Below are 11097 nucleotides of genomic sequence, written 5' to 3'. Positions count from 1 at the left end.
ATGTCACTTTTGTATTATTATATAGTTGGTATTCCCAAATGATTTACGAATACTCATTTAATAATATTTGCGCTTTCAGTCTGCACTTATATTGCTCAAATATGATGACTGCAGAATGTGACTGTGAGGATGAGCAAGTTTATTATTTATGCAGGGGCGCGGTGCGTGGTGGCCACCGGGAATTGTCAAAATATTACTGACACTGTATTCATTTGACTATATTTATAACTCTTATATACTTACAATATATTCTATTTAAATAACTGCAGTGGATAAAAATAAGTCTACACACCCTTGTTGGGATGCCAGGTTTTAGTGATACAGAAAAAGAACGAGACCAAGAAAAAATGATTTGAAAATCTTTTTCACTAACAATAACACCTGTAATATACAATTCAATAGAAAAAAAACTAAACATTTTAGAGGGGATGTAAAAATAAGACACCAAATAAGTCTTCAGTTGTTCTACTGTAGTAGGATTTTCCTGACATTTTTGGCATCATATGTTACAGCTCAATTTAAGCATGGTCCGCAGACGTTTCTTTTGTTCAACAGTTTCAGTCAGTAGAAGTATATACTAGATATACAATTTCCAAGGCATAAAGTGAAGACAGTAATCATGAAGTGGAGAAAATATGGCAAAATAGTGAAATTACCAAGAGGTTGACGTCCCTCCACACTTCTAAACACACTTTCAAATCTACCACAATACACTACATTTATAAAATCGATCCGATTTATGCAATAAATGCAAAAACAGAAGCACTATAGGTGGAAGTGGAAGGTGCATTTTTTCTCTCTCGATTGTAGTGTTATAGCGCCCCCCACATGGCATAAACCAGTACTGATTCTTGGATTGGATGAGAGAGCCTGTATTTTTCAATTTTTACTCTTCCAAATTACGTTTCCTTTACTAAGCCAAGGCACATATTTTACATTATAAAAATGTCCCAAAAATTATACAGCCTAAACTGAAATAATGATCTCCTCTCTATTTACTCACAAATTTAAAATTGTATGAATGTGGCTACATGGGTTAATTGTTTTCCATCTAGTGGAAGAGCATTTGATTGTTCTGCCAATCAATATACGTCACTGGTATTGAACATTTAACGATAGATACATTATGTGTAGTAATTAAGTGACACCTGATTATCTTTTTCACAATAAGCCATGACATAGTGGATGGGAATCACTGCATTTAAGCACCCACAGGGCTGGACCATTAAGTGAAATAAAATAAATTATTACTGCATAAAAGGATCCAATATTACATATAATCCTAAAATGTTATTAAACTGGAACTAAACATCACAAAATGGAACGTGAACAGTACAAATGTACATGAAATGCATAATGACACAATAAAGATTTAAAACTAAAGCGTGTTGCTTAATTAAGTCTGGACAAAGGCAATTGACGCCAATGTGGAGTTCATGCATCACAAACGTTGGCATTCATAATGATGATATTGAAGATCTCCACATTCCAGTTGAATAAAATGTTGCAAAGTTCATTTCTTAAAAATATGCTCATTTGTCTATGTGGTATTACAATCGACATTATTAAGTACAAATACTTATGTATCAGTCTCCATACATACAGTATGAAACAAATGTTATGTTACGGTTTTGTTCATTTTTATTTGTCTCTCTTTTCTGATGCCCAATAACCTGAAAAAGAAGAAAAAAAGAAATATATATTATTTTTGCTGTGTCATTGTGAGGCAAATTGCAAAAAAAAAGAAGAAGAAAAAAAGAATTAAAATAAAAAAACAAAAACAAAACCTGTATCAGTGATTGTGATGGTGCCGGTAGTAATCATCAGTGATGCTGCGAGAAATGATTCAATTGCACTTAATTGGTCTAAAAAAAGTCATTTACATATTACAAATCATTTCTCCATCTATCACAGCGACATATAGTGATAAGCAAACAAAATAAATTAAATTCCGTTTTTTTTCGCATGCCATTTAAAAAGCTATACCTCCTCCTACACACCTGGGTCAGGAGGAGGACAGGAGAGCCCCTGCTCAGAGTTTAGCGGATTTAGAGGAGGCTATACCCATCAGCTTGGAGATATCGTTAGCTGAGGTCAGCCACGACCCGCCGTCCGCCACCAGGATGGCTCCGGTCACGTACGACGAGGCCCGGCTGGCTAAGAAAAGTGTGCAGTGGGCCATCTCGGTCTTGTTGCCTGATCGCTGCAAGGGAATGGACTGGAACAGACCAGCGGACTCCCCTGTCGGACCACCTTAGATGTTTTTAAAAAAAAAAGAATGTGTTGTTCGCAGCATTTTATTTTTAAATGAAGGCAAAACTCTTTCAATGGCTAGTTGTTTACATCAATTTTCTCTCAGCCCAAATCTTCCTTAACATACAAAATGATGCAATTTTTTTTTTTTTTACCCAGTCTGCGGAAGCCCTCTGTGCCAGATATCGGACCAGGGGCCACAGCATTCACTCTCACCCCACTGGGTCCCCACTCCACTGCCAAATGCTTGGTCATGGCATCTAGGAATTGGAAAAATAGTGGAAGAGGATTAAAATTCTTGAAACTGTCAAGAGGTCTTACCATTTGCAGCCTTAGCAGATCCAGCATGCACTTGGAGCGCTTGTCCCTTGTATCCGAGTGTTGCAGAGATGTTGACAATGTTGCCGCCGTGATCCTGATAATAAAAAACAATTGTAGACATGCTAAAATGTAAATTGAATGACTAAATTGAATCTAAATATTCACTGCCCTCTTGTGGTAACTAACTGCTGTACCTTGAACCACTTCTCATACACAACTTTGCTGGTGTTAAACGTTCCCATGGTGTCTATCTCCATAACAGTCTTGAAGGCGTTGAAGGAAAGCGCAGTGGCAGGACACAGGAAGTTTCCGGCAGCATCTGTCACAAAATGCCTAATCTTATTTTGTGTTACATCAGAGAAGGTGGTGCGTTTCAAGTGACGCGATCTTGTGCGCTAGACGAAAGGGACCTTGGCGTGAAAAGATAAATGAAAAGTTGATGATTAAGCCAAAATTTTTCACACTTGATCTTTGTTCCCGGTCCATCTACGCGTGTTCAACCTTGTATGCTATAATAATGCAGGGGTGGGCATAGTATGGGTGAGGGGCCACATAAGGCCCACTCCGTTCTTTAAACTGGACCACTGCGCGTTTACATTATCAAGAGTCATGTAATATTTTTGATTAATTTACCTATTTTCCATTGAAAAAGACTTACTTGAAATGTAATGATATATTATGTATTTATTCATATAATTAAATAATTGGTTAACAATTGATTAAAAAATATTACTAAAATAAACAATTATACATAGATGCATACATTTAAATTAATTAATCAAATACTTGCTTACATAATATATTACATATAATGAAATACAATTATTAGTAAAATATTTTACAAAGACATTTAAATTTGATTAAACAAAAAGCTAATTTATTGTAATTAATAAAACATGTACATTTTACATTTTTAAAACGAAACTGATAAACCGGTTACTCATTTTATTAGACATAAAATGGAAAATAGTCACATAGAAAATACATGTGCATTTCAATTGAAATTTTAAATTATATTTTATCAAATATTTGGTGAATTAATTATTGTAATTTAATTAAATATGCAAAATACTAAACATTTATTATAAAAATATCCTATTCGAAATATTTCACGTAAATATTTTTTTACCTCACAAATACACATTTTTTACATTTGCATAAAATTATAATTAATCAATTATAAATAATATAATTGCATGACAATTATTATTTTAATATTTATTATAATTATATACGTTTTCCCCCCTCATCTTCAATTGACCTGGTCCATCTGCCAATCAAGTATAGTACAACATGTTCAGAATTTAAAAAATAAAGAGAAACAAAGCACCACTTTTGTTTTCAGTCTTACTGTTAACAAGGATGTCTATGCGGCCGAATTCTTTGAGGGTCTCATCCACAGCCGCTGAAATGCTCTCAGGTTGCCTCACGTCCAAGCACAACGGGAGGCAGCGTCTTCCTGAAACAACAGACAGCTTCTTCGCCGCCTGCAGAAGACATTCACCAATAATCATCCAAGACTGACATTTTGGCAAAGAAAACCACAAGAATAATTAAAACCTCAGTGAGCTTGTCTTTGTTTCTGCTGGCGATCACAGTGTCACAGCCATGCCTGAAATAAGAGACAAGCAAAAACACATTGGGAAATTTCACGTGTTTTGATTGCACTAATATTGTATTATTGTATTCATTGTATTATTTGTGCTCAGTTGTTCAAATTCAAAATGCAATTAGAACACTGTAGAAAAGTTCATTTATTTCAGTATTTCAATTCAAAATGTTAAACTCATTATTATAAAGATAACACGCTATGAATTTTACAAATGATTATTCAAATAATGCAGATTCCACGCAAGTAAGTTGCCTACTATTTCCTAACCTCATGAAGATTTCTGCTATCCGTAGTCCAATTCCTGATCCACCACCTGTAATAAATGCTACCTGATCTCTGAAAATACCAAGATTTCAAAGTTACTTCAATTCATAATCACCATGCCAGACTTCTATTATTTAGCAATGTGGTCCTTCTAAGCCACATACAGTACTCGTTGAATACTTACTTGAGTAAGTCTGGACTGTAGATGTGAGTGTATGAAGTCAGGCAGTCATCAGAAGCAACGTCTTCAGGTAGCAGATCACATACTCGCTGTGTTTCTGCCATCCTAATGAAGATACGGTAATGACTTCCATCAAACAGCCACTAATGCATATATGTGTACACACAATGATGCTGTACTGTTAAATCCAGTATTAAGGATCAAATACAGGGTGTTCCTAAAATCTCAGTTTTTTGACAGATTGTCTAGAATCAATCTGAAATGGAACCTAATTCACAAATCTATGCAATGTGATTGAAAACTAACCAGAGTGGGGACATCTAACGACCAGTTTGCAAAGCAAGTACAACTGTTTAATTGGAATTTAATTTCACGATTTTAGGCAACTATATGCCTTGTTGTGATTACAGCTTACTGTCACACGGAATGCTGTTTTTCTACTTCCAATGAACATTAAAGCGAATTTTGGAAGCCAACTTTGTGTTAGCATCTTGGTGCTGTCATGTGCTGTGCAATGAAAGTCTATGAGACATATAGCTAACTTTAGCCTGTGTTTTCTTTACCTGTCGAAGAGCAAATTGAGCGGGAGCGCCGAAAAGATATTTGAAAGCGTCAGTTTCCAAAAGAAAATATCGAGGTTAGTCTTCCAGTGTGGCTTTTTGTACGTCCCTTATTTGTGAAGTTCGAAAAGTTGTTTGTACCTTGGACGCTAGTTTTCGGAAAGGCTGGTTGCAAGGCATTCTGGGAAATGTCGTTTCCCAGCGATAAGTTTCAAATACAGTATTGTCGCATGTATTTATTTAATTGTTTATATATATATATATTATCAGTAATTTGTGATTAATAATTTTGAACGATTTTACATGTATATTCCACGTTTTCTTTTACTAAACACTTAGTTAATTAATTAAATTTACGTCAATCATAAATAATAATAATAAGTACAGCTATTAATGCTTTGTAATAATAGTTATTCCAAAATGTGATGTTAAGAAAGATTTGCAATGTTGGTTAAGTCAGATACTAGTGTACAGTAATTAGTTAGTTTGTGATTGACCGCCCGAGGGGGTTTTGGACCTCAATCAAAATTAAACGAGTGCCTCAAAAATACCATAAGAATTTATAAAGTTGACGGTTTTAGTTGGAAAAAAAGTCGTAATGTTGATGATAAATTCATTTTAGAGAAATACTTTGAATGTTTGGAGAATAGAGTTCTATAATCTCATTACAGTGGCCTTCAAAAATGGTCCCAGCATATCTCAAAACGAGCAACAATAACATTAAAATCTCTTGTGGAGATTTAGGATACAAAGACTGTGGCTAGTGCCTGCCCTGTGGATATTTTGCAAGCACTGTAGATAATTTAATTGTTGGCACTTGTTCATGACTCATTTGTTCTTTTCTTTTTTTTTTAAAGGGAAACTTGCTTAAAGGAAATATAGGAGCACAAAGGTATGTAAACAAAAATATGTTTACTGAAATCAGTTGATACTGAGCCTTGCTGCTAATAGTGAAACATTTAATTGATGCCAGCCCCCAAAATGTTTTTAGTAGTTTATATTCATAGCTTAAACCATAATAAATACGCCACAAACTATGATAACAAAATACTTTAATATCATTTTGAATTTATCTTCAAACATTACCCTGAAAAATAAATAGGGTGCAGACTATTTTATTTCAGCAGATTTAAAAACAGACACATGCTGTGAAGACTCTCCAGATTCGGAAACGTCCAGTAACGACCCGGCCTAAACTGGAATGGATTAATGGCATTTCCATTCATTTCAATGAGAAAACATTATTTGAGTTACTAAACAAATTTGTAACTCAAGGCACCACTGTAGTCCATTATCACTGCCGGTCCGAGGCAGTAGACATAACGTAACGTGCTACGACCCCACAGCTTCTACAACTGGTCCTGGGTTCTGTCCATGTGTCTGTTGACTTTGTGCCGGCAGGTTGGCGTGGGAGGAATTGCTGGTCTGTCCGTCGTCCTCCTTCAGACCCACCATCCTGCTGCTAATCTCCCACAGCCTGCAAGCTGCATCTTCATCCACGGCCTGCGGAGCTGGCTCCTTTTCTGTCAACACGTCATAGTAGCGTCCCGTCACCCCCTCCAGCTCTTCAGCCACGGCCAGGTAGACGCTGGGCTGGGCTCCCAGCTCTGGGTTCTTAATCAGAAGGGAGAAAAAGGGACCTGGGGAGAGAGCGTGATGGTGGCAGAAACATTGGAGAGTGTTCAAACAGTTTTGTTGATTTGAATTGTAAATGGCTACACAACATGGGGAAAATACATGAGCCCATATTTCCATTGCAAAAATGAAATGTTGCTCTTGAGCAAATCCTGGCCTATCATCATAAATTTGAACATTCCAATTGAAGTCTAGAAAGCGTCTGGAGTGTTTTCTACTTGCCAATAATGGACTCCACGCCTTTTTTTAAATGGCCATCGCATTGATGGGCAGCATCTCCAAGATGGCTGCTGATGACTTGGCATGTTGCACACCAGCAAACTGCCAAAATGCCTACTTCAAAACAGGAGCTACATTTTTATTGTTTGCCAAAATGGAAGCTGCTTTTTCTTCTCTCTTTTTTTTTTTTGGTGAGAATTCTACTATACTCACTGAGCACAGTGGTGGAGAGTTGCGATTGGTGCAGACCGGTGTGTCTGCCAAGCTGAGTGGAAACAACGCCGGGGTGCACAGCATTCACCGTGACTCCTGTGCCTGTCACATACAACAACATTGTCGACCAAACTATTTTCCATTAAAAGCTGTACTCCCTCCCACACACGCCACTTGACTTGCCTTGTAAACGCTTGGCCAGCTCTCTGGTGAAGAGAACATTGGCAAGCTTGCTCTGACAGTACGCTTGCTTGGTATTAAACTTTTTCTTCTCCCAGTTCAGGTCCTCAAAGTCCATCTTTCCAACCACGTAGGCGAGCGAGGTCAAGTTGATCACTCTGCTGGGGGCGGACTCTTTTAACCGATCCAGCAGAAGATTGGTCAATAAGAAGTGGCCTGGAGGCAGATAGAAGAAAATATTCGTCATTTATCATGGTGAATCATTCGAATGGATTGTGTCTCAATTGGGAACCTATTATATAATTTCCTTCCATCTATGCATTTTCTATTTACAACTTAAAATAAATGCACATTTAAAACAACCACACAACTTTGTCTTTACAATTTTCCGCTTACTAGATGAGATTCGAACGCAGAACCCCCGAGACTGCAAGCCAGACATGCTAACCACTAGTCCAATGTGCTTAATTCAAATTGTGCATGTACCTAAGTGGTTAACTCCAAATTGCATGTCAAAGCCATCCTCTGTTTTCCAGGCTGGACATCTCATGACCCCGGCGTTGTTTATTAGCACATCCACATGCTTCTCCTCTGTAAGGGAATATCATTTTCAAGAAAACGTTATTTTACCCTACAGCACGGAGCTGTGGATCAAACAAGATTGTGTAACGTGTTTTTTTATTAACTCACTTTCTTTAATCCTCTCGGCGAACTCCCGTATGGATTTCATAGATGCCAAGTCAAGGTGGCAGGCGTAAACGTGATGATTCAGGGTGTTACCTCGGATTTCTTTCGCGGCCGCCTCGCACTTCTCCATGTCTCGACATCCCATAATGATCCGACCCCCTGACCATGAAGAAAAGTGAGGCAAAGCACTATAAGATACAGTAAACAATTGATGAGATGCCATTCTAAACTCACCTACACAAGACATTTTTCAGTCGAACATAACCAAACGATTGGCTGAAAAATGCACCTTTGTCACACCTAATGTGCTTTTTGTGGGATCATAGTTTGGACCATACAGTAAATTCAAACTATTAAAACATACCACAAGTGATTTTCAAAGTGTAGTATTTGAGCACCAATAGCATGCAGGCTCCCTCTAGTGGTATGTGAAAGAATCACGGAATTAAATGTTCGAACTGTGCATAATGTTACAGTGGCTTCAACTTTTCTTTAATCCATTACAGTACATTTACACAGATCAGTTGTATGTGACTTTTTGCATTTTATAATTTAAACATGTTTGTTTCGCAACATTTATTTAGCTACTAATTGTATTTAACTTTTTCTGCGGCAAATCTTGGGTCGCTAACACTAATCATCATATTTCCACACCTCTCCGGGCCAGTTCCTGCGCCGTCTCTTTGCCGATCCCTGTGTTGGCCCCTGTTATAATCACAGTCTTCCCATTTACATTGGCTTTGCTAGGACACCGGCCCCCGGTCACGTAATTTCTGTGAAAGCAATCGAATCAAGATTTCAGATAGACTCCTTTGCTACAATGTCTGTCTCACAGTTCCTGCGTGTAGCCCTTTTTCTAGGATAAAATTAATTCGTGCGAGACCCCCCAAAAATGTACATTAAATTAATGTACAGTATTAAAAATCAAATCAATTAAGTTTAGTCTTTCCTCGACCAGTGTTTGACTTGCTTTGATAGACAGATAGAAAAAAAAAATTCTCAGTGGGAAAACAAAAAGCAGACAAAATTACGTGTATATTCAGTAAGCCACTACACACACAAAACATAGGACGATACAAATATATACGCACAATACAGTTGCAGTATAAACATTGCTCATTCAAGAGCTACTCACTTCAGTAAGACAGCACATCCAAAAACAGTTCCAAAGAAAGAAATTGGCAACACATACTTGCTCATTGTGGATACATTTATACTAAATAAATATACAGTAAAACGTTTTGAGCTGCGTTTCCTCAGCTAATACAGTAACACGCAAAGCACAAGGTTATGGGCGCTTGCTTGTGACGTCATTGTGGTACTTGGCATTGTGGGAATTGTAGTCTGGTTTTACAGAAGGCACTTTCAAAAAGAGTAAATACGCTTTGTTATTGTTATTAATTAATTTAACTTTTAATGTCACAAATAAATAAACACACTTGATTAATATATTCCCTTTTCACTTCAGTATTATGCAAGAAAAAAAAAATTCTGACACTTAAACGTTTACTGTTAAGAAGGGGCATGTACTGGGTATGCCTATCATACTTGATTTTTGCTAACCAGCTTTTCATATTATTTTCTTACATGTGATTGGGTTACAAATATTTGAACTGGAATGATTAATACTGCTATTGTGCCTTTATTTATTTCAGTTTGCTAAATGTCACACTCATATTATAAGCCACCGTTGAACACAAAATGGCAACCAAAAGTTGGAGAAGAAACTTTACTCAGTAAATAGGCCATTTGAACTTGTATCGCTCCATTGACGTTTATAGGGCAGCAAGGACACAGGAAGCAATTTCAGGAGCGACGATTTGGTAACAAGAAAGAAACAAGGCCAGGTGGAAAGTGGAAACTTGAGGCGACACACAAAAAGTGCAAAACTAGGCCGACAGTCTGGTGTGTGGCAAAAAGGAGATGAAAGACATTGTGACCACAGCAGAGCAGCCTGTTACTATTACATCTGTTAATAGTTCGAAGGTGTCTTATCCCCCTTGGTGTGCTTGACCTTCGCTGCTCCCTGCTGTCAGCATGAATACTTGACCTTCACTATGATTAATAGCAGCGCTGTTTCTGTGCTAGCCCTGATAAAATAAATAAAATAAAAAGTTGGCCTGTTTAACACATTGCAGTAGGTGCATCTGCTCTTCTTTGCTGGACCTAAAATGACTGAAAGCACATTTTCTTTCACATATTGGTACACTTAGACAGTCCAGTCCTGACTCGGATTACTTTAACTAACCCCTTCAGACCCATAGATGGTCCCAGTGGACGTGACATATTCGCATGTCTAAACCAATAAAATGCATTATTTGGATGATGTCAACACTTCTGCTTCATGATTGGATCTTACCTAACCAATCACAATCAGTTGACTTGCATGATGTTCATGTTAAAAACGTTGCATATAAGTTTGGTAAGTTTACAACACGTTACAGCCACAACGGTGTGGGAAAAGATTAAAAATCAGGAAAAAGAAAGAAATTTTGCTCAGCAGAAAAGAAATGCGGGTCTGAAGGGGCTACAATGAGTTGAACACAAGGAGAGAAAAAACTAATAAAGAAGAGTGATAAAGTAGAAGCAAAATGGGGAAATGAGCAGTTAATTTGATTTCAATGAAAACATGAATGAAATTACATAATTGTTTTCCCTACACAATTATTTGTAACAAGGTATCACATTTCTCCATGCAACCATCCATCCACTAATGATCGTCATGGCTCATTCAGGTCATTCCTGCCATGTCCAAGCTGTCTCATCAGTTCATCTTAACAAACATTGCTGGCACGAGAGCTGTTGTTCATCATGTACAGTTAAGGGGACATGCTAGTGCTGTGAAGTAAATTGCCTAATAGGGACAGTTGGCAAAGTCACCGCGTGAAGTGCCCAAGCTGTTGAATTATGCAAGAGTGAAGCAGCTTGTTCCTTTCGAGTGCCCACATCACTCAAAGTGCAATAACGGGAGT

General features: G+C 37.4%; 2 protein-coding genes across 4 annotated transcripts; both read right to left on the bottom strand.

Moving 5' to 3' along the window:
• Nucleotides 1-118: 118 nt before the first annotated feature.
• On the bottom strand, nt 119-5361 carry decr2 (2,4-dienoyl CoA reductase 2, peroxisomal). 2 transcript variants are annotated; one of them, XM_086064470.1, is made up of 10 exons: nt 5195-5361; nt 4635-4736; nt 4454-4522; nt 4135-4186; nt 3926-4061; nt 2769-2893; nt 2575-2668; nt 2409-2513; nt 2001-2253; nt 119-1673 (listed from the first exon to the last, which is right to left on the bottom strand). In XM_086064470.1, the coding sequence occupies exons 2-9, from the start codon at nt 4733-4735 to the stop codon at nt 2033-2035; spliced, it is 903 nt and encodes a 300-aa protein (XP_085920596.1). In that variant the 5' UTR covers nt 4736; nt 5195-5361; the 3' UTR covers nt 119-1673; nt 2001-2032. The 2 variants fall into 2 exon arrangements, with proteins under 2 accessions (XP_085920596.1, XP_085920597.1); XM_086064471.1 differs by having other exon boundaries at nt 2065-2253.
• Nucleotides 5362-6226: 865 nt separating this feature from the next.
• On the bottom strand, nt 6227-9448 carry LOC147156769 (retinol dehydrogenase 13-like). 2 transcript variants are annotated; one of them, XM_086064033.1, is made up of 7 exons: nt 9261-9448; nt 8780-8898; nt 8129-8284; nt 7925-8029; nt 7442-7654; nt 7259-7360; nt 6227-6831 (listed from the first exon to the last, which is right to left on the bottom strand). In XM_086064033.1, exons 1-7 carry the CDS (start codon nt 9323-9325, stop codon nt 6524-6526), a joined length of 1068 nt encoding a protein of 355 aa, XP_085920159.1. In that variant the 5' UTR covers nt 9326-9448; the 3' UTR covers nt 6227-6523. The 2 variants fall into 2 exon arrangements, with proteins under 2 accessions (XP_085920159.1, XP_085920160.1); XM_086064034.1 differs by lacking the exon at nt 8780-8898 and having other exon boundaries at nt 9261-9441.
• Nucleotides 9449-11097: the final 1649 nt, after the last annotated feature.

Source organism: Leptonotus elevatus, chromosome 20 (genome assembly GCF_054856555.1).
Source record: "Leptonotus elevatus isolate MCC_2025b chromosome 20, RoL_Lele_1.0, whole genome shotgun sequence".
Taxonomy (NCBI): domain Eukaryota; kingdom Metazoa; phylum Chordata; class Actinopteri; order Syngnathiformes; family Syngnathidae; genus Leptonotus; species Leptonotus elevatus.
Note: the sequence above shows the minus strand (reverse complement) of the source record. Positions and strands in the feature narration are given on the sequence as shown.